Genomic DNA, 21659 nt, shown 5'->3' with positions numbered 1-21659 from the left:
CAAAAAAAAAAAAAAAAAAAAAAAAAAAAAAAGTGACTATTAATAGATTACCCATAGATCATCAAAAGTTGACCCTACTTAGGTATAGGGCCAGTAGGGCTGAATTAACCAGTACCCCAACTTGGCTTTAGCCACCTTCTTTTAATCAGCACATTCTTGTATAGGAAACCTCACCCTAAACCACCACCACACAGTGAGCACTATTCTGAATACTCGGATTGAAAAAGTCTCTCTGCCTTCAAGAAGTTCAAAAGAGCAGGGGATTCACAAATGACTTGCATTGCATTCACATATGGGTAAGAATAGATGACATGGGAGAATCCTACTCTCTACCTACCTAGACCTTACTCCATCCACAGCCCACCCACCTTGGAAAGAGGGACTCCGCTGGGTGATGGACGAAGGAAATGTTTGGCCACGCTTGGAGCAATGTCTTTAGGAATAATACAGAGTGGCCAAAATGTCTGTCAATGATTGTAGAAACGTATTGAGTGGGAAGGGAGACACCGCGTTCTTACTGTGCGCCTCCCCAGGTGTAATCGAATCCTGGATCGGAAAGGGGAAGCAGTGCCATTCAGGAATAAAGACAGAGATGATATGATACGCACTGTCATCGAGCCCATGGCCTGTGATGGACTCCGGACTATCTGCATAGCTTACCGGGATTTCAATGACACAGAGCCCTCTTGGGACAATGAGAATGAGATCCTCACTGAACTGACCTGTATCGCAGTGGTGGGCATTGAGGACCCTGTGCGCCCAGAGGTGAGAGTCTCAGGAAGTGGAGTACTAGTTCCCTTTCTAGTTGTGACCCCAGGCAGGTAACCTAACTGCTTCTCACTTACAGGGATAGATGTTTCTGTGCTTCCTGCTTCACAGGACTGCTGTGGAGTACCAGTTTGATAGAATGTGGCATGCCTAGGGTTAATGCTGTCTGAGTGTTCAGAAGCAAAGGGCTTATTGGGCTCATTATTTGACACTTAAGTATTGTCAGGAGATTGATTTAATCAGGACACCAACTTTGTCTTTAGCTCCCTCCTTTCAATCAACACATTCTTTTTGAGTAACTGCTGTGTGCTGATAACTATTCTAGACACTAGGGGATTGAAAATCTCTGCTTCTAAGAAGCATAGACAGATGGACTATAAAATTGTCAAGGCCCAGAGGCATGAGAGGGTATCATGCATGTGGGAAATTACAAAGAGCTGATATGGTTGGAGCATGGGCCAGGTGGGTGGAGAGTGGCAGAAGCTTCTGCTAGAAAAGAAAGCAGTGGCCAAATCGCAAAATGCCATCCATGCCCTGCCAAGGAGTCTCGATTGTGAGTGGAGAGCAAGTTTTTACACCTGGCTCCCAAAGCAAATTTCCCCTTCAACTCGTGGTGCAATAGGGCAAATTCAAATGTGACTGCTGTAGGTAGGACAGAAGTGAGGTGGCACCTAACAATATCAACATGACCAGACCTAGCCCATGCCACATGGCACCACTTCTAGGGTGCCTCTCTCCTGTCTGCCACAAAGGGACAGACGTACAGGGACAGCTTACCAGGGTCACCACCCTCATCTGCACCTTTCCCCTTTCTTCACTCTCTGAAGGTGCCAGATGCTATTGCCAAATGCAAACAAGCTGGCATTACTGTCAGAATGGTGACAGGTGACAACATCAACACAGCCCGGGCCATTGCCACCAAATGTGGCATTCTGACACCTGGGGATGACTTCCTGTGCTTAGAAGGCAAAGAATTCAACCGGCTCATCCGCAACGAGAAAGGCGAGGTGGGTCCTGGGTAGGGGGATCCAGGACCTCCCCTGACGAGGAAAAGGCGGGTTCCAGCATAAGACATCTGGGTCATGTGCGGGAAAGTGGGTGTTTTCTAAAGTGAAAGCTATTTATAGTGAAACATCTCCTTGTACCAAAGCTGCTCATATGGTAACATTGGGAGTTGCTGGCCGGGCACGATGGCTTATGCCTGTAATCCCAGCACTTTGGGAGGCCGAGGCGGGTGGATCACAAGGTCAAGAGATCAAGACCATTCTGGCCAACATGGTGAAACTCTGTCTCTACTAAAAATACAAAAATTAGCTTGGCATGGTGGCATGCACCTATAGTCCTAGCTACTGGGGAGGCTGAGACAAGCTTGAACCTGGGAGGCGGAGGGTGCAGTGAGCCGAGATCGCGCCACTGTACTCCAGCCTGGGCAACAGAGCGAAACTCCGTCTCAAAAACAAAAAAATGGGAGTTGCTTGTGAATGAAGCTAGTGAGCTCACTAGCTATCTTTTGAGACAGTGTCACTAATTTTTCATGTCTTTCTGCTTTTTCAGTTTTTTTTACTGACTTCCCCCTATCCCACCCCTCCTGTGTCCCTGCCCTTTGGCTGACAGTGGCTAAAGGAGAATGTGGTCTGGCAGTGGCACAGATCCAAGCTTCCTGAGCTACCTAGAAATCATACCTAAGACCTCCGAAGCACCACTTTACCCACCCGAGCCAACAGCCAACCCTGGCCCACCTCCCGTTTAAGGTCTGGGAAATGGGGGATTGGCTCCCAGGTAGGGACTTGGGAGGAAAAAGAAAAAAAGCAGGGCCTGAATGGTCATCATCCATGAATCTACCCTTGGAGACTGGTTGGCTGTTTAATCTCTGCTGAAGCCAGAATAACACTGTCATGTGGGACTGTGGCGTACCCAATCTCCCAGTGGCTCCAAGTATATGGAGAAGTAAGACTTTCCTGGATAGCTTTTCTGAGTTTGACTGATCCAGGTGTGGTCTGGTGTTGGCAGGTAGAGCAAGAAAAGCTGGACAAGATCTGGCCTAAGCTTCGGGTCCTGGCGCGATCTTCTCCCACTGACAAGCACACCCTGGTGAAAGGTGAGGTTGGCTTCCAAATAGGTGCCTGCAACAGCTGAAGGCAGGCCAGGGCGAAGACAGATAAGAACCACCAGCCAAAGTCACTCTCCTGTCCGAATAGGGAGGTCCTAGGAGATCTCCCAGGCTATTTGGGGAGAACATACAGTTAGCAAACATCCGAGCCCTTGGTGAGTATGACACACAATAAAGTTGTTGGGTTTTAATTTTTTTATTTTTTGTTTTTATTTTTGGAGACAGAGTCTTGCTCTGTCACCCAGGCTGGAGTGCAGTGGCGCAATCTCGGCTCACCGCAATTTCCGCCTCCTGAGTTCAAGTGATTCTCCTGCCTCAGCCTCCTGAGTAGCTGAGACTACAGGCGCCCACCACCATGCCTGGCTAATTTTTGTATTCTTAGTAGAGACAGGGTTTCACCATGTTGGCCAGGCTGGTCTTGAACTCCTGACCTCAGGTGATCTGCCCACCTCAGCCTTCCAAAGTGCTGGGATTACAGGCGTGAGCCACTGCACCTGGCAAATTGTTGGGTTCTTAAAAACATGATCATGTCTTATTTACCAATAGTACTGTGAACTAGGCAGGGCAGGTATTCCCATTTTACAAATGAGGAAGTTTGAGGCTGAGAAGACAAGTAACTTACCCAAATTGCCCAGCTGGTAGGTGGAAATGGTGCAGTTTGACCCCTAGGTCTCTGCCTTGAAATCCATCCAATGTGTTATTCATAGCTGCCTTAGGGTACCAGATGAGGACAAACGTAGTTCAGTGCTACCCATGAAACAATTTACTGCCCTTGGGTGGTTCCTGTAGAACCTCTAGGAAAGGGAAAAGGGAAGGAAAGAGGAAAGTAGAAGGAGTGGCGGGTGGTAGAACTGAGGGGTGAGGGAGACCAGAAAACCTCACTGTGGTGTGTCTGTGTCTCCCAGGCATCATTGACAGCACTGTTGGGGAACAGCGGCAGGTTGTGGCTGTCACTGGTGATGGCACAAATGACGGACCTGCTCTGAAGAAAGCGGATGTTGGTTTTGCCATGGTAAGCTCAGCACGGCGTCTCTCTGATTGCAAGCTGCCTTCTCCATCAGAAAGCCAGGTCCGGCTTCTGGTTGCCTGCTGCTTGCTACACCGGCATAGCCCACGGGGTGCTTTTTTGTCCAACTCCATCTCTCCTATCTACCTGGTCAATCATTATATATGTAATTGGGGACCCATCAAGTATGAAGAGTAGATCAGAGGGAGGGAAGTCATGAAGGATCATATGCAGGAAAGCCAGACCAACATAAACTTGCCCATAAACATGTGATGTTGTCGACTAGGCAAACTCTAGAAGATTCATGTTTCCTATGGGAAGCGCACTGTGTGGCTGGCACCACTGGGTACTCTGCTTTTCACTTCTGAGGCCAAGAGCATCAGAATCACTTGGAAAGTTCATTTAAAATCACATGTTCCAAGGCTCCGTATTTCTGTTTTTCATTTAACTTTAGAATTATATATTTCTTTTTATTCCACTTTTAGAAGAAATAATAATAAATAATAATTTTTAAAAGAATTATAGATGTCTAACTTCCTAATTTATAACTTTCGAATTTTATTTTATTTATTTATATATTTATTTATTTATTTTGAGACAGAGTCTCACTCTGTCGCCCAGGCTGGAGTGCAGTGGCATGATCTTGGGTCACTGCAACCTCTGCCTCCCGGGTTCAAGCAATTCTCCTGCTTCAGCGTCCTGAGTAGCTGGGATTACAAGCATGCACCACCACACCCTGCTAATTTTTGTATTTTTTAGTAGAGATGGGGTTTCGCCATTTTGGCCAGGGGGTGTCTCGAACTTCTGCCCTCAAGTGATCTGCCCACCTTGGCCTCCCAAAATGCTGGGATTACAGGCATGAGCCACCACACCCAGCTTCTAATTGTATTTAACTTCCCTGATTTTATGTTTGTATCCCTTAAGCTGAAAATTTTGATTCCTAATGGCATTAACATGATTATTTTTTGTTTTATTCTAAAATATTTCAAGTGGTTACAAAATATCAATAGTATTAATAATACAATTACTCTGCCAAAAACAATTCAATATTTTTCTTATAGTTCCTTTTATCCATAGGTATATGCTACCAGGAATGTGCCATCAAATTATTGTTTTTAAGGCATTTGTAACATTTTTTTGTGTGCACTTGTGCCACCAAGTGGCGACCAGATCATTTATATCATGTTACTTTCCATTTTAGAGATTGCTTTTTAGGCCAGTGCGGTGGCTCATACCTGTAATCAATCCCAACACTTCAGGGGGCCAAGGGGTAAGGAGCACTAGAAGCCAGGATTTCGAGGCAGGCAATATAGTGAGACTCCCATCTCTAAAAAAAAAATAAAAATTAGCCAAGTGTGCTGGCACATACCTGTAGTCCCAGCTACTCGGGAGGCTGAGGTAGGAGGATTGCTTGAGCCCAGGAGTTCAAGGCTGCAGTGAGCCAAGATCACACCTCTGCACTCCAGCCTGGACAACAGAGCAAGACCCTGTCTCAAAAAAAAAAAAAAAAAAAAGCGAGAGGAATAAAATACATGATTCTAAAGTCAAATGTGCAAAACAAGATATATTCATAGAAATCTGGCTTCTACCCTCGTTGCCTTTGCCTCGTTGCTTACCTCTTAATTCAATAGGTAATTTTTTTCTATCATTTTTGGTTTATTCTTCGGTTTGCTCCTTTAAAATATAATCAAATGCGGGCCCGGCATGGTGGCACATGCCTATAATCCCAGCACTTTGGGAGGCCAAGGCGGGTGGATCACCTCAGGTCAGGAGTTCAAGACCAGCCTGGCCAACATGATGAAACCCCTGTCTCTACTAAAAATACAAAATTAGCCCAGCATGGTGGTGCATGCCTATAATCCCAACCACTCAGGAAGCTGAGGCAGGAGAGGAGACTCACTTGAACCCAGGAGTCTGAGGTAGCAGTGAGCCGAGATCACACCACTGCACTCCAGCCTGGGCAGCAGAGCAAGATTCTGTCTCAAAAAATATAAATAAATAAATAAATGTAATATATTTATGGCCTGCCCCCTTAGATAAGTGATACCATACCATAAACTCTTTTTTCTACCTTTCTTTCTCCACTTAACAACATAACTTGGAGATTATTTCATAATAGTAATTATAAAGCTGGGCGATATAGAGAGACCCCCATGTCTACAAAAAATTTAAAAATTAACCAAGCAGGATGAGCAAATGCCTGTAGTCCCGTTACTCAGGAGACCAAGGTGGGAGGGTCACTGGAGCCCCAGATGCAGAGCTTGCATTGAGCTGAGTGCCACTGCACTCCAGCCTGGACAACAAAGCAAGACCCTGTCTCGAATTTTTTTTTAATTTAATTTAAAAAGAAAATTTTGAACAAAGATGAAACTTCGGAACTGTGCTGCCATACTACTGCTCCTAGAACAAATGCAGAGTTTCTCAACAGTGTCGGAATGACATGAGCTTAAATGAGATACTGGCAGTGGCAACAGAAATGTAAGAATTTGGAGGTAGAATAGAAAGGATTTGCTCTCTACCTTTTAATTAGTTTCTAAGGTTGAGAGAGTAGGAGGGGAGGGTGCAAGGGATATCACAGATGACTATAATTCCCAGTCTGGGCTCAACAGTAAGGTTGGTGACATCAGGCCCCAGCCATCCTTTCTATAGAGTGACAGTGACACATTTGCTCTTTGTTTTCTTTTGTGTGGCTAGTGTGCCCTGTAGTATTTACACCAAAGTCTGAAGCTTCCTGGAGGTCAGGAAATGGAGCCTGGGCTTTATCCACTCCCTCACTATTTTCCCTCCCATCTTACCTCAGGGCATTGCAGGCACAGATGTAGCAAAGGAGGCTTCAGACATCATCCTAACAGATGACAACTTCACCAGCATTGTGAAGGCAGTGATGTGGGGACGAAACGTCTATGACAGCATCTCCAAGTTCCTGCAGTTCCAACTCACTGTCAACGTGGTGGCCGTGATTGTAGCCTTTACTGGAGCCTGTATCACTCAGGTGAAGGGGGTGTGGGTGGGCTGAGACGGGAGGGATGAGTCAGGGGCTAAGGAATATGGGGTGGAGGGTATGGTGTGTTTACTGAAGAGTAAAGACAGGGTTTCCCTGTGACGTTGGGACAGGAGTTAGCTCTTCTAAGTCCGCTGTCTTCATCTGCTTATGTGGAATGATGGTAACTTACAGGCCTTCGCTTAGCACCTACGTGTGAGCCACTGTAATAAGCATTTATATGCACTATCTGCATTCTTCAAAAATGACCTTGTGAGGTAGGTATTATTATCCCCATTTTACGCGTGAGGAACTTGAGGCTCAAGGAAGTTAAGTAAGTTTCTCACAGTCACTCAGCTAGGAAGTGGCCAGATTCCAAGTCTGGGTGGGTTGTGGGAGCTAGGCCATCGACAGGGCAAAGGTGGGCTGGTTTCTGAGAAAAGCTAAAAGGACTGGTTCTTCTTCCCACCAGGATTCCCCACTGAAAGCTGTGCAGATGTTATGGGTTAATCTAATCATGGACACTTTTGCTTCATTGGCCCTGGCCACAGAGCCCCCTACGGAATCTCTGTTGAAGCGGCGCCCCTATGGCCGAAATAAGCCTCTGATCTCACGCACTATGATGAAGAACATCTTGGGCCATGCGTTCTATCAGCTCCTTGTCATCTTTATCCTTGTCTTTGCGGGTGAGCCACTTTGGGGGTGGGCTAGCAGCTGGGGTGCTGGTTAAAGGTGGAGGCAGAGAAAGAAGGTAGCATGAGAGCAAGCACACAGACCAGGAATAAGTGCAGCTTCACCTCCCAGTGCTTCCTGTGCTCTGCTACATGGTGCATTATGCTACTGTATGTACTCATACAGTACTCTTGAGTACAGACAGTACTGTGTGTACCGTGTGTACTGTATGTACTCAATAATAATTTCACAAGGGAGGCTTTATTCTTTCTTTCTTTTTTTTCTTTTTTTTTCTTTTTTGGAGATGGAGTCTCGCTCTGTTACCCAGGCTGGAGTGCAGTGGCGCTAACTCGGGTCACTGCAACCTCCGCCTCCCAGGTTCAAGCAATTTTCCTGCCTCAGCCTCCCGAGTAGCTGGGATTACAGTCATGCGCCACCACACCCGGCTAATTTTTGTATTTTTAGTAAAGACAGGGTTTCACCATGTTGGCCAGGATGGTCTTGATCTCCTGACCTTGTGATCTGCCCACCTTGGCCTCCCAAAGTGCTGGGATTACAGGCATGCGCCACCACACCCGGCCTATTTCTTTCTTACAGATGCAAAAAATTAAGCTCAGGTCCCATAATGAGTACATAGTTGCACTAAAATTTAAACCTGTGATTGCCTGACTCCAGCGCACATAGTCTTACTACCATGCTGCACTACATGAGAGCAGGTATCAATGCAGCAAACTGAGAGGGAAGGTAAAATAAGTCAAGACCAGAACTAACATTTGAAATATGTAATAACTAGTACAACAAAAAATTAGCCAGGCATGGTGGTGCATGCCTGTAGTCCCAGCTATTTGGGAGGCTGAGGTGGAAGGATCACTTGAGCAGGAAGGTCCAGGCTGCAGTAAACCGTGATCATGCCACTGCACTCCAGCCTGGGCGACAGAGTGAGACCCTATGTCAAAAAAATAAATAACTAGTACAGCTCAGATATTGATCAATTAGAATGGACACCAGCCATAAGCAAGCAGTATAGCTGTACCAACACATTCTGACTCTTAGTTCAGACCACACTTAACCTCCAGTGCTTCTCCTCTCCCCACTAGGTGAGAAATTCTTTGATATTGATAGTGGGAGGAAGGCACCTCTACATTCACCACCCACCCAGCACTATACCATTGTTTTTAACACCTTCGTGCTGATGCAGCTCTTCAATGAAATCAACTCCCGAAAGATCCATGGAGAGAAGAACGTCTTTTCAGGCATCTACCGCAACATCATCTTCTGCTCTGTAGTCTTGGGCACATTCATCTGCCAGGTGAGATTCTGTCTGCAGTTGGGGCAGGAGATCTGGGATGATAAAGGGCAGAAGCTGGGAGCCAGGGTTGTCTACATACCTAGGAAAAGGAATGAGGGAATTATGGGGACTGGGACAGGGCTCCCTATATACCTAAGAAAAGGAATGAGGGAACTGGGGGACTTTGGGATTCCCAATTTGCTTTCTTTTGCATATTGCTCTAGAATTGGAGCCCAGTGTGTCAAGAGCTCCAGTGCAGGGCAGCATGTTGACTGGAAATAAAATAATACTTCTAAAATCCTTTCATGATCTTTCTAAATACACAGAAATTTCACAGAGTGACCAGAAAAAGTGTCGTTCTCTTCTAGTCCCTTTCTGTGGCTCCTGTCAGCCTATATGAAATGTGCATGCACATCTAGTATAGACTCTCCCTGTCCCTGCCTCTTTGTTCTGAAGGGCTTATGATAAAAAGTGTTGTGCAACTCAGAGAAAGAGAAGTAATGGGATTGTACACATATATTACATAGTCAGCCCAGCTTGCACTCCTCCAATACGAGACTATGAGCTGACTATGTAACAGAAGAGCTCCTGTCCCATCCCTCAGCAGGGTACCTCCCTTTATTTGTCCCCATCCTCAATTCCTTTTTTTAAATTTAATTTTAAAAATGGAGATGGGATCTCACTCTGTTGCCCAGGCTGGTCTCAAACTCCTGGCCTCAAGCAATCCTCCTGCCTCCCAAAGTGTTACTGTGCCTGGCCTTTTTTTCTTTTCTTTTTTTTGTTTGTTTGTTTGTTTGTTTGAGACAGGATCTCTCTGTCTCTCTGTCACCCAGGCTGGAGTGCAGCCTCAATCTCCCAGGTTCAGACAATCCTCCCACCTCATCCTCAGTTCCTCACTCCACCACTGTACCTTCTCCTTGTCACTAACTGGCTTTTAGTCACAGGAAGCCTCCAGCTCCCCTAACTCCTCCAGATCGTCTGTGAATCATAGTCACAGTAACTATGTCTGTCTCCCCGTCACAGTGCTCTGTAAAGGCTGTTTTTGTCTGTCTCCCCTTTGAGATTTCTTCTTTTCCCTTCCCCTGCGAGCAAATCAGAACTTGCACCCAAGGATCCTGAGGCAGTGGGATGATGTGGCTTTGGGGGCCTTGGCTGGAGGGCCAGCTGCCTGTTAGTCATTTCCTTGATGGTGGGCTGCCCCTTTCTCTGTTCTAGATTTTCATCGTGGAATTTGGGGGTAAACCCTTCAGTTGTACAAGCCTCAGCCTGTCCCAGTGGTTGTGGTGTCTCTTCATTGGGATTGGAGAACTTCTGTGGGGCCAGGTGAGTACCAGCACACCCTCCTGGTGCATTCTCACAGCCTGCAGACCTCTCCTCCTCTACAGGAGATAGATCAAGCAACCGTGGAGACCCCCCAGCTCCTCCTCTTCATCTTCTCTTCTTTCTTCCCCACTGCCACTCAAATTTTCAAGTTCTTGCCATCTCATAGGATCTCAAGGTGGAGTGATCACTTCAGAGGTTTCAGAATTCTCTAACCATGCCTGGAGGTAGAAAAATCCCTTAGCTTCTCTGAGACAGAAACTAAACTTTTCAATGGAATTTTGCTACAAAAAAATAAATATAATAAGCATCTTAGAAATAGAAGAGTTTACAAGACATGTGTCTTTATTCTCATGAGGCAGCAACCTGGCTGTGGGCTGCCAGGCTGACATAATTCAGGACTCCCAGCCTCTTCTGTTTCTTGCCATGGCTTTATCTGGGTGGAATGCTTAACTCTTACCTGAGATAAATTCAGATTTACAAGATCTCTAGAGTAGCAGTGTGGCCTGTGGTTGGACTCTGGGAATGACTGTCTGGGTTTGAATCCAGCTCTCTTTTTTTTTTTTTTTTTTTTTCCTGAGACAGTCTTGCTCTGTCACCCAGGCTGGAGTGCAGTGGTGTGATCTTGGCTCAATGCAAACTCTGCCTCCTGGGTTCAAGCAATTCTCTTGCCTCAGCCTCCCAAGTAGCTGGGATTACAGGCATCCACCACTGCACCCGGCTAATTTTTATATTTTTAGTAGATACAGAGTTTCACCTTGCTGGCCAGGCTAGTCTCAAACTCCTGACCTCATGATCTGCCTGCCTTGGCCTCCCAAAGTGCTGGGATTACAGGCGTGAACCACCGCGCCCAGCCCAGTTCTCCTTTTTTTTTTTGAGATGGAGTTTCGTTCTTATTGCCCATGCTGAAGTGCAATGGCACGATATCGGCTCACTGCAACCTCCCCCTCCCGGGTCCACGCCATTCTCCTGCCTCAACCTCCCAGGTAGCTGGGATTACAGGCGCCTGCCACCATGCCCAGCTAATTTTTTGTATTTTATTAGAGACAGGGTTTCACTATGTTGGCCAGGCGGGTCTCAGACTCTTGACCTCAGACGATCCACCCGCCATGGCCTCCCAAAGTGCTGGGATTACAGGCCTGAGCCATTGTGCCTGGCCTCAGCTCTCCTTTTTATAAGCTGAATCATCTTGGGCAAGTTACATAACCAATCTGTGTCTCAGTGTCTTCAACTTAGGAAAACAAGGTCATTGTTAATTAGTGAATCAGTTACTATACAGAAAAGACTTAGAATAATGTCTAATGCCTTATAAATACTCATTCAAATTTTAAGCTATTAAGATTATAATAGTATCATCAAGTCTAATAGTTGCGCTTCTTCCTTAATACCACTTTACAAACCTCCCTCATCCTCCGCTCTGGCCTGGGCTGTGCCTCTCTTTACAGACCCCAGGTCTCTGCAAACAATCCCTTAGTGCCCAGCCGCCCAGGTAATAGACACTTTGCCCTAACTGGCCTCGAAGAGCTCTTTCTGGAGCTTCAGGCCTTCCCCTCTAAACCTGCTAGTTATTTATTTTACACCTAGATGCCTCCCTGATTAATTTCTTTTTCTTTTCTTTTCTTTTTTTTTTTTAAGAGATGGGGGTCTCAGGCCATGCACAATGACTCACGCCTGTAATCCCAACACTTTCAGAGGTCAAGGCGAGCAGATCACCTGAGGTCAGGAGTTTGAGACCAGCCTGGCCAATATGGTGAAACCCCGTCTCTACTAAAAATACAAAAAAAATTAGCCAAGTACGGTGGCACGTGCCTGTAATCCCAGCTACTTGGAAGGCTGAGGCAGAATTGCTTTAACTCAGGAGGCAGAGTGCAATGAGCCGAAATCATGACACTCCACTCCAGCCTGGGTGACAAGAGTGAGACTCTATCTCAAAAAACAAAAAATAAAGAGATGGGGGTCTCACTGTGTTGCCCAGGGTGATCTCGAACTCCTGGGCTCAAGGAATCCTCCTGCCTCAGCCTCCCAAAATGCTGGGATTACAGGCATGAACCGCTGCACCCAGCCCTCCCTAATTAATGTCTGACCCAATTCCCTCCACCCTGTTCTTTTTGGTGAATATATATATTTTTTAAATCAGTGAGTTCCTAAAGCAGTTTTATGCTTTGGTAAAGCTTGGTTGTTTCACCTGTTGTTTGAAACTCTGTTCTGGCTCTTGCCTCACATGTGGCCATGGGGCCTTATGCCAGACAGCAGCCTTCCTTCTGTATCGCAGCAGCTCCTTCCACATTCAGAAGCAGAGCTCTGGCATTCTTCCCATTTCAAAACACTTGACTCCATATCAGATTGCCCATATAGTCCCTCTTCCCCACGTGAGCCCTGGCTACTCCTCATCTTGTCTGGAAAGAAATGACTGACAGGTGCTGAGCTCACCGGGAAATTTTATTCTGAATTTCAAGCCCAATGTACTGCTCCTTGTCTTCTGATAATACTCATGTGTCCCTTCTTCCATGGACTATCCCATCCACTTCCTCATCTCAAGCCCAAGAAAACTTTCGATATCCTTTCACGAGAGTTTGTAACACAGAAACTACTTTGCATGTGGCAACTAAGAAAGGGGTCATTCATTTCCAATACCCTTCTCAACCCCTTCCCATACATATACGATATCACCATCTTCTCCCCAGACTGTTTTCCCCCAGATCCTGGTCTCTGTCCCTTCCTACTGCATACCATGCAGTATAGTTACGTTAACCTTAAAAACAGATTGCAAAATGGAACAGAAGAAATGAGACAGAAAGAGAAAAATGAAGTATATGACCAGGCAGATGGCTGGTTGATTAATAGAATATAAGCTCTCTTTTGTGTGTGTTCATAAATACAGAAAGCCTTCCTAAGAGCCTGACCACTGGTGGGCACTTGGAGAATGCTTGCCTGGATGGATTGGTACTTCTGTCCACTGCTCTTCCAGTGGGAAGCGTGGTAGGACAAAGAGTAACCTGCCCAAGGGCGTGGCTCATGTAAGTTGACTGACAGCTCTTTTTACGCTGATTCTGATGTCTCCCTCTTCACTGCACTTGTTTTCAGTTCATCTCCGCAATACCTACCCGATCCCTGAAGTTCCTGAAGGAGGCTGGGCATGGCACCACCAAAGAGGAGATCACCAAGGATGCTGAGGGGCTGGATGAGATTGACCATGCTGAGATGGAGCTGCGCCGAGGCCAGATCCTCTGGTTCCGGGGCCTGAACCGTATCCAGACTCAGGTACTCTGATAGTGGTCTGTCCTTCCCTTGGGAGAAGAAGCTTCCCATATTGGAAGGTGTTGGGAGGGCAGCAGTTCTTGTTGGCCAGCATCTCTTCCCTTCCAAAGGCTCACTACTGATGGGCAGCCCTAGATCCTCAGCTTCAGGACAGATAGGCAAAGGGATCTGTGTGGGGTCCTCTGAGAGGAGAGGAGTCAAATGACCTAGACCATGGGAGGCCATTAGCATAGTCCTTTAGCTCTGGGTTGACCCTAAAGCCCACCCTTCTATCCTCTGTCAAATGGGCAAGCTTCAGCATAAGGTCTCTTATGCTGAAGGTCTCAGGTCTCTTATGTTCAGTTTTTCCCTCCCTTCAGAAGGAAGGAGTTAGACAATATCAATATGCCAACATACCCAGCATTCACTTAATCTAGCTTCCACACACTGCCATTATAGGAATAGATGCTATCTGGAAGGGTCTTTGTAAAAGAAACTCACCCTGTTATATCTCTCCCATTCAAAGTGTAAGGCCATGGTGGGGAATCTGATGGTTTCATGTGTAAAAATGACAATAGTCTGTTGATGTCTGAGCATCTTTTGCAGGATTCAAACTTGGCTTCCTGACAAGGAGGAAGCAATAATTTCTTCAAGCCTCTTCCCTTCTTGCAATTTCTGAAATGGGATAGAAGCCACCCCTGCTGCTCTTATATCCCCTGCCTATAGCCCCACAATAACTTTTTTTTTTTTTCCACTTTCCATGCATCAATTGTAACTACTTTCTCCTGGGTGAATGGGCTGATCTAGGCATTGATAATTCTGTCTTCCCCTGCTCTCACCCCATATAGCTTTATTGTTTTAATCCTGAGATTTTCCATCTGAAAAACACTGTAAATTCCAAGATCTCAAGGGTGGTCTCCAGAGAACAGGTATATTTCTCTCTGCTGATTGGCTGGAGATCTTCTAAATAAGTTATTAAGTTTCACTGTCTAAAACTGGCCTTGCAAATGTTTTAGAAAGTTCCCCAGTCAGCCAGGCATGGTAGCTCACGCCTATAATCCCAGCACTTTGGGAGGCCGAGGTGAGTGGATCACCTGAGGTCAGGAGTTCGAGACCAGCCTGACCAACATGGAGAAACCGCGTCTCTACTAAAAATACAAAATTAGCTGGGCGTAGTGGCACATACCTGTAATCCCAGCTACTCAGGAGGCTGAGGCAAGAGAATTGCTTGAACCCGGGAGGCAGAGGTTGTAGTGAGCCAAGATCGTGCCATTGTACTCCAGCCTGGCCAACGAGAGCTAAACTCTGTCTCAAAAAAACAAAAGGCCGGGGGCAGTGGCTCATACCTGCAATCCAGCACTTTGGGAGGCCGAGGCAGGTGGATCACCTGAGGTCGGGAGTTCGAGACCAGTTTGGCCAACATGGTGAAACCCTGTCTCTACTAAAAATACAAGCCAGGCATGGTGGCACATGCCTGTAGTACCAGCTACTTGGGAGACTGAGGCAGGAAAATCGCTTGAACCCGGGAGGCGGAGGTTGTAGTGACCTGAGACCACGCCATTGCACTCTAGCCTGGGTGTCAGAGTGAGACTCATCTCAAAAAAAAAAGAGAAAGAAAGTTCCCCAGTCAACCCCACCTCCTTAGTGTATAAGAGAGATAGATGAAGTGAATATTCTAAACTGCATACCTGGTAGGAACTTATCTCGTATAGGCAAGACAACAGATAGAAAAGTGGAAAAGAGGCCGGGTGTGGTGGCTCACGCCTGTAATCCCAGCACTTTGGGAGGCCGAGGCAGGCAGATCATGAGGTCAGGAGTTCGAGACCAGCCTGGCCAACATAGTGAAACCTTGGCTCTACTAAAAATACAAAAATCAGCTGGGCGTGGTGGTGGGCACCTGTAATCCCAGCTATTCGGGAGGCTGAGGCAGGAGAATCACTTGAACCCAGGAGGCTGAGGTTGCGGTGAGCCAAGATTGTGCCATTACACACCAGCCTGGGCAACAAGGCAAGACTCTGTCTCAAAAAAAAAAAAAAAAAAGAAAAGAAAAGAAAAAGAAAAATGGATTGCAGACTCACTCTGCACCTGACTATACTTCCAGGCGGGTGCTTTTTCTGTCTGCCAGATAAACATTCCAGGGTGCTGTGGCTGTCTCACCTATCCAGGGCGATGCAGCTCCCTGGGGACACAGGTACTTCCTGGGGAGGCCTGAGCACTTCTCCGTGTTGCTGGCCTCACATCCAATTGGGCAGGCATTGGAGTCCGGGCACTGCCTGGAGCTCACCAAAAGGTGCTTTACACAGTGGTCCTCGGTTTGTCTCTCAGAGGGCTTGGTCACCTCTGCCGTGAGGCTGGACTGCAGCTGTGGTGGCAAGTGACCAGATGTCACTGAGCAGCCTGACCATGGTCTAGGCGGTGCTTGAATGCATCCACTTGGCTTCCTTTGGTCATTGAGTTTCAAGAAGACAGACTCAAGGCCGGGCGCGGTGGCTCAAGCCTGTAATCCCAGCACTTTGGGAGGCCGAGACGGGTGGATCACGAGGTCAGGAGATCGAGACCATCCTGGCTAACACAGTGAAACCCCGTCTCTACTAAAAAACACAAAAATCTAGCCGGGCGAGGTGGCGGGCGCCTGTAGTCCCAGCTACTCAGGAGGCTGAGGCAGGAGAATGGCGTGAACCCGGGAGGCGGAGCTTGCAGTGAGCTGAGATCCAGCCACTGCACTCCAGCCTGGGCCACAGAGCGAGACTCCGCCTCAAAAAAAAAAAAAAAAAAAAAAAGAAGACAGACTTGAACTGCAGGGAAATTGAATTTTTAGAAAGTTGTCTTTGCTACCCCACTGATGGAGACAATCCTGAAGTGCAGTTCAGAAGAAAAATCATGCAAATCCAAGTCGTAGTACACNAAAAAAAAAAAAAAAAAAAAAAAAAGAAGACAGACTCCAGGAGGTGAATTGGCCAGGATCAGGCAAAAACAATCATGCCGGAAAAGTGGCGGAAAAGCTAGAAGCTCTCTCAGTGAAGGAGGAGACCAAGGAGGATGCTGAGGAGAAGCAATAAATTGTCTTATTTTATTTCCTTTTCCTCTCTTTCCTTTCTTTAAAAAAAAAAAAAAAAAAAAATTTACCCTGCCTCTCTTTTTTAGTTTGTTTTTATTCTTTCATTTTTACAAGGGATATTATATAAAGAGCTAAATTTTAAAAAAAGGAAAGTGGAAAAGGGCTAGGTAGGGAAACACTAGGGTTCCTTTTCCCTCTCTCGAGTTCCTCCTCCCAGAAAGAAAAATTCCAGCGGGACCTGCACAAAGTGCCTCGTGGCATCCAGAGTCCCCATGCCCACTCCCTACCCCACCCCACCGTCCAGGCTGCTGAGTCCAAGTACCCATAGAACCTGGCGCCTTTGGCTCCCATCTCTAAAGCCCCCAGTGCTCTCCTGTGGGTCTGCTCTTTCCGAAATAACCTGTCTTTGCTTTTCTTTTCTCCAGGATCAAGCACTTCTTCTACTACATGATTTCTTTTCTCCTAGCCACGATTCCCTCAGTCCAGTGCCTCCATGCTCCTTTCCAGTCTTCTGTCCTGGGAGGCTGAGATTTATGGGTCTTCCTTCCCTCCACTACCAATTTCTATTTCCTTGACTATGCACCTCTCTATAAGGTCTTTTTGGTTTCACTGCCCACATAGCTTTAGGTATACTACCTTTCCCCATTGTTGGAGCGTGAGGCAGTTAGGCCACAATGGCATTAAAGCCTAAAGTGAGGCATGTTCAAGATGCCACCGTGAGCAAATTCACACCATCCCAGGATGCACCTGACTCCGGAAGTTGATGAGGCTAATGATGCTAACGTGTACCTGGATCCCTGAGGTCCGCTCCCAACATCAACCCTTCAACCTCAGCTGGGTTCTAACAAAACCGCCTGTCATCTCCACGTTGATCTTTGTTGTCAGTCTCATCACAGTGCTTTGGTATGGGAGGTGTTAGGAAACTTAGAGACTAGAATTGTGAGGGTTGGGACCTTGTAACTCCAACAAGCACTGAAGAAGGTATCTCTACAGTCCCTTCTTCTATGGAGCTGGAACCGCCACCCACCCCCGCAACCCCAAGTGTAAACCCTCTCCTCCTGCAGGTTCAAGCTCCTCAGTCCCAGGGAACTAAAACTGAATAATGTGAGGAAGCAGTGGTGTTTCAGCTCAAACTGTAATCTGGATCCAGAAACTAGCCCTAAACAGCTCATGGCTTCTCAGGAAGCTTTATAAAAGAACTATCTCACTCATATTCTGCCTGCTTTCTCATCTTCCCTCCTGGGAAAATGAAGCCCAGTTAATGGAATCAGCACCTTTCCTACATTCCTGGTAGATTAACCCTTGGCATTAAGCAGATAGATATTTCTAAGATTATTCTACCAGTTTCATGAAGGCTAAAGGAAATTCCTTTTGATTTCATCCCTGTTACTTAGGGGTCAGGGATAAGGATGGTAGAGTTGATTGAGGCCCTAGATCAGGACCATTGTCAGAAAATGAATGGCATGGCCGGGCGCGGTGGCTCACACCTGTAATTCCAGCACTTTGGGAGGCCGAGGAGGGTGGATCACAAGGTCAGGAGTTTGAGACCAGCCTGGCCGGCATGGTGAAACTCCATCTCTACTAAAAATAAAAAAATTAGCTGGGCGTGGTGGTGCACACCTGTAGTCCCAGCTACTTAGGAGGCTGAGGCGGGAGAATGGCTTGAACCCAGCAGGCGGAGGTTGCAGTGAGCCAAGATCGTGCCATTGCACTCCAGCCTGGGTGACAGAGCAAGACTCTGTCTGAAAAAAAAAAAGAAAGCAAGAAAATGTAATTGCCTCTGTCTCTGAGGAACAGCGCACTGAAAACCAGAGACTACTTGTGTAAGTCTCGAACTGTAGCTATTTCAACAACCGCTAACCAAAACCTATTCCTCCCCCTCCCTCAGTCTAATTGCCGAGTTACTGTCAGCATTTCTGCCAGACATTTCAGAATCTCTAATGCATTAATGCACTTAGTAGCATTCTCTCTAGTGGGCTTGGCCACTGGGTTCTTGAGCTCCATTCTCAGGGACCCTGCCTACTTCAGCACAGGGAAGGGATAACTCAGACAAGATACCCAGAGGAGGATGAGCCCCCAGCAACTCATGGCCCAGGGGCCTTTCCATCATGGCCACTTGTATATTGGCTACTACATGGCTCCTGTTTTTTCTTTAAACACATGAGTTATTTTCCTGGAAAATCTGCAAAAATAGGTAGTCGATTGAATTGATTAAGAGGTTCCTGAGCCTTGAAATTCAGTAATACATAATTTGCCTTCAGAATTGTTTGCCTTATTTTTAAGAGTACAGGTTAAAATGGGCCTGTAGGTGGAGGTTGCAGTGAGCCGAGATCACGCCACTGCACTCCAGCCTGGGCGACAGAGTGAGACTTCATCTCAAAAAAAAAAAAAAAAAGGGCCGGGCGCGGTGGCTCAAGCCTGTAATCCCAGCACTTTGGGAGGCCGAGACGGGTGGATCACGAGGTCAGGAGATCGAGACCATCCTGGCTAACACGGTGAAACCCCGCCTCTACTAAAAAATACAAAAAACTAGCCGGGCGAAGTGGCGGGCGCCTGTGGTCCCAGCTACTTGGGAGGCTGAGGCAGGAGAATGGCGTAAACCCGGGAGGCGGAGCTTGCAGTGAGCTGAGATCCGGCCACTGCACTCCAGCCTGGGCGACAGAGCCAGACTCAGTCTCAAAAAAAAAAAAAAAAAAAAAAGAGTACAGGTAAAAACAATGAACAATCTGTCTAGCTGTTAGGAGTGATGGAGTGGGGAAAAGTCCCTTCAAATTTTAAATACTCTTGGCCCCCTCTACACCTCAAATGCCCACCATGGATTCAAAGGGAAGAGAAAACTAGATTCTGGCTGGGCGTTTGGGACTCCCTGGCAAATTGTTCCCTAAATGAAGTATGATATGCAATTAATGTTTTTCCCCTTCTCCTCACCATTGCTTTGTGTGGGAGGGAAACTCTCTCTAGCTGTCTCCTGTCCCCTTTTCCCATCTACTTCCATCCCCACTTCCCAAACCTTCCATGACCCTCCCTTCCTATTTCTTCACCTCTCTGTGGAGCAAAGCTGTCTCACTCTCTGATTCTTTGCAGATCGACGTAATTAACACATTCCAGACGGGAGCCTCTTTTAAGGGAGTCCTAAGGCGACAGAACATGGGTCAACACCTTGATGTAAAACTTGTTCCTAGTTCATCCTATGTAGCAGTTGCACCAGTCAAATCTTCCCCCACCACTTCTGTTCCTGCTGTTTCATCTCCTCCTATGGGCAGTGAGTGATAGTCTATTATGATGCATGATTTGCTAAAATGACCACAAGACAGCACGTGGCATCCACTTTAACCAACCATGGTTATCTTTTCTTTTGGGTTTTCCCTTTGATATTTTGATTTAAGGGAAGAAAAGACAAAAATCCCACTCTAAAACCAGCCTGTGTGCCCTTGTATTTTATTTTTGTAATGTAGAAAAGCTATTAAACCTTAACTGTTTTAAAGACAATTCTGTTTTCTGATTGTTCCCCTGCATTGCTCGTTTCTTCCTTTTCTTGAGTTTTGTTTTGTGTTGCCTTTTTGGTTTGTCTGTTTGTTTGTTGCTTTGCTGGGATATGTTGTTGTTTCTCTCCTCTCCTCCTGCTCCTTTGAGTCTGAACTCTACCTCCTAAGCTTAGATGTGAGATTAGGCCAAATGAAAACCCAGGAACTTTCTTTACAAGTTTGGGATCTTTTTTTTTTTTTTTTTTTTTTTTTTTTTGAGACGGAGTCTCGCGCTGTGTCACCCAGGCTGGAGTGCAGTGGCGCGATCTCGGCTCACTGCAAGCTCCGCCTCCCAGGTTCACGCCATTCTCCTGCCTCAGCCTCCGAGTAGCTGGGACTACAGGCGCCTGCCACCGCGCCCGGCTAGTTTTTTGTATTTTTAGTAGAGACGGGGTTTCACCATGTTAGCCAGGATGGTCTCGATCTCCTGACCTCGTGATCCACCCGCCTCGGCCTCCCAAAGTGCTGGGATTACAGGCTTGAGCCACCGCACCCGGCCAAGTTTGGGATCTTTTGAGGAAAGGAAGGAAGGGAACTAATGTGCCCGTGGGTGTGTTTTGACTAGTGGACCTGTCATAATTGAGCCAATATTAAACTTGGTCAATAATAATAGTCCATTTGGCTACCACTGTATTGCGAACTGGCAATTTTAGCATAAAAGTTGTAGCTGGCCGGGCACGGTAGCTCACGCCTGTAATCCCAGCACTTTGGGAGGCCAAAGCGGATCATGAGGTCAGGAAATCAAGACCATCCTGGTTAACACGGTGAAACCCCATCTCTACTAAAAATACAAAAAATTAACCAGGCGTGGTGGCAGGTGCCTGTAGTCCCAACTACTCACGAGGCTGAGACAGGAGAATCAACTTGAACTCAGGATGCAGAGGTTGCAGTGAGCCGAGATTGTGCCACTGCACTCCAACCTGGGCAACAGAGCAAGACTCTGTCTCAAAAAAAAAAAAAAATTGTAGCTATAGGTGAAGAAAAGAAGGTAGGTCAGTTCAAAACGTATATGGTTGAATATCCCCATTTTTTTACTTTTCAGGGACTCCGGTTTAAAAATCAGTTAATCTTGGCTGGGTGCGGTGGCTCCTGCCTGTAATCCCAGCACTTTGGGAGGCCAAGGTGGGCAGATCGCCTGAGGTCAGGAGTTCAAGACCAACCTGGCCAACATGGTGAAACCCTGTCTCTACAAAAATGCAAAAATTAGCCGGGCAATATGATGTGTGCCTGTAATCCCAGCTACTTGGGAGGCTGAGGCGGGAGAATCACTTGAACCCGGGAGGCAGAGGTTGCAGTGAGCCAAGATCATACCATTGCACTCCAGCCTGGGTGACAAAGCAAGACTCTGTCTCAAGAAAAAAAAATCAATTAATTCACATCAAGGTGGGAGAAATATATAGAAGAGTCAAAATAACGTTTTTTCTTCATTTACTAAACTTTTAGGAGTTTCTGAAGAGGAGTCCCTTTTATTTTGCTTCTCCTTTTCTCTAGTTTGATTGTTTCACCAATAGCCGGCACTTTTTTTGCGCATAAAGTTTCAGGAACCCCTTTCTCAGCCCGACTTTCCATTGGAATGTTATCAACTCACAACCTAAGAGCTGGTGTTCCCATTGGTAGATTCTTGGATTCTTGCTAATGCTTATGCCCTCCTATTCTTGGTCATTTTCCCTTCCCCAAATGGGACTCAGAGAGGAGA

The 21659-nt window shown here is 46.6% G+C and overlaps 1 protein-coding gene and 1 non-coding gene across 3 annotated transcripts in view; both read left to right on the top strand.

Annotated features, from left to right (window-relative positions):
- The window catches only part of ATP2B4 (ATPase plasma membrane Ca2+ transporting 4), a 115362-nt gene that overhangs the window by 85077 nt on the left and 8626 nt on the right, over positions 1-21659 (top strand). Inside the window, exons 13-22 of one of the 2 annotated variants that reach the window (XM_025380539.1) lie at positions 534-765; positions 1596-1775; positions 2779-2866; positions 3784-3890; positions 6685-6876; positions 7337-7550; positions 8634-8845; positions 10040-10147; positions 13229-13405; positions 19524-19631. In XM_025380539.1, coding sequence (XP_025236324.1) covers positions 534-765; positions 1596-1775; positions 2779-2866; positions 3784-3890; positions 6685-6876; positions 7337-7550; positions 8634-8845; positions 10040-10147; positions 13229-13405; positions 19524-19631 — 1618 coding nt within the window. The remainder of the gene's footprint in view (positions 1-533; positions 766-1595; positions 1776-2778; positions 2867-3783; positions 3891-6684; positions 6877-7336; positions 7551-8633; positions 8846-10039; positions 10148-13228; positions 13406-19523; positions 19632-21659) is intronic. The other variant, XM_025380547.1, reaches the window with a different exon arrangement.
- On the top strand, positions 15450-15574 carry LOC112616245. The gene has a single exon (XR_003117601.1). It is a non-coding gene; the product is annotated as a small nucleolar RNA SNORA77 (small nucleolar RNA).

This window comes from Theropithecus gelada, chromosome 1 (assembly GCF_003255815.1).
Source record: "Theropithecus gelada isolate Dixy chromosome 1, Tgel_1.0, whole genome shotgun sequence".
Lineage (NCBI taxonomy): Eukaryota > Metazoa > Chordata > Mammalia > Primates > Cercopithecidae > Theropithecus > Theropithecus gelada.
The sequence above is the reverse complement of the archived record's forward strand: the minus strand, read 5'-3'. Positions and strand labels throughout refer to the sequence as shown.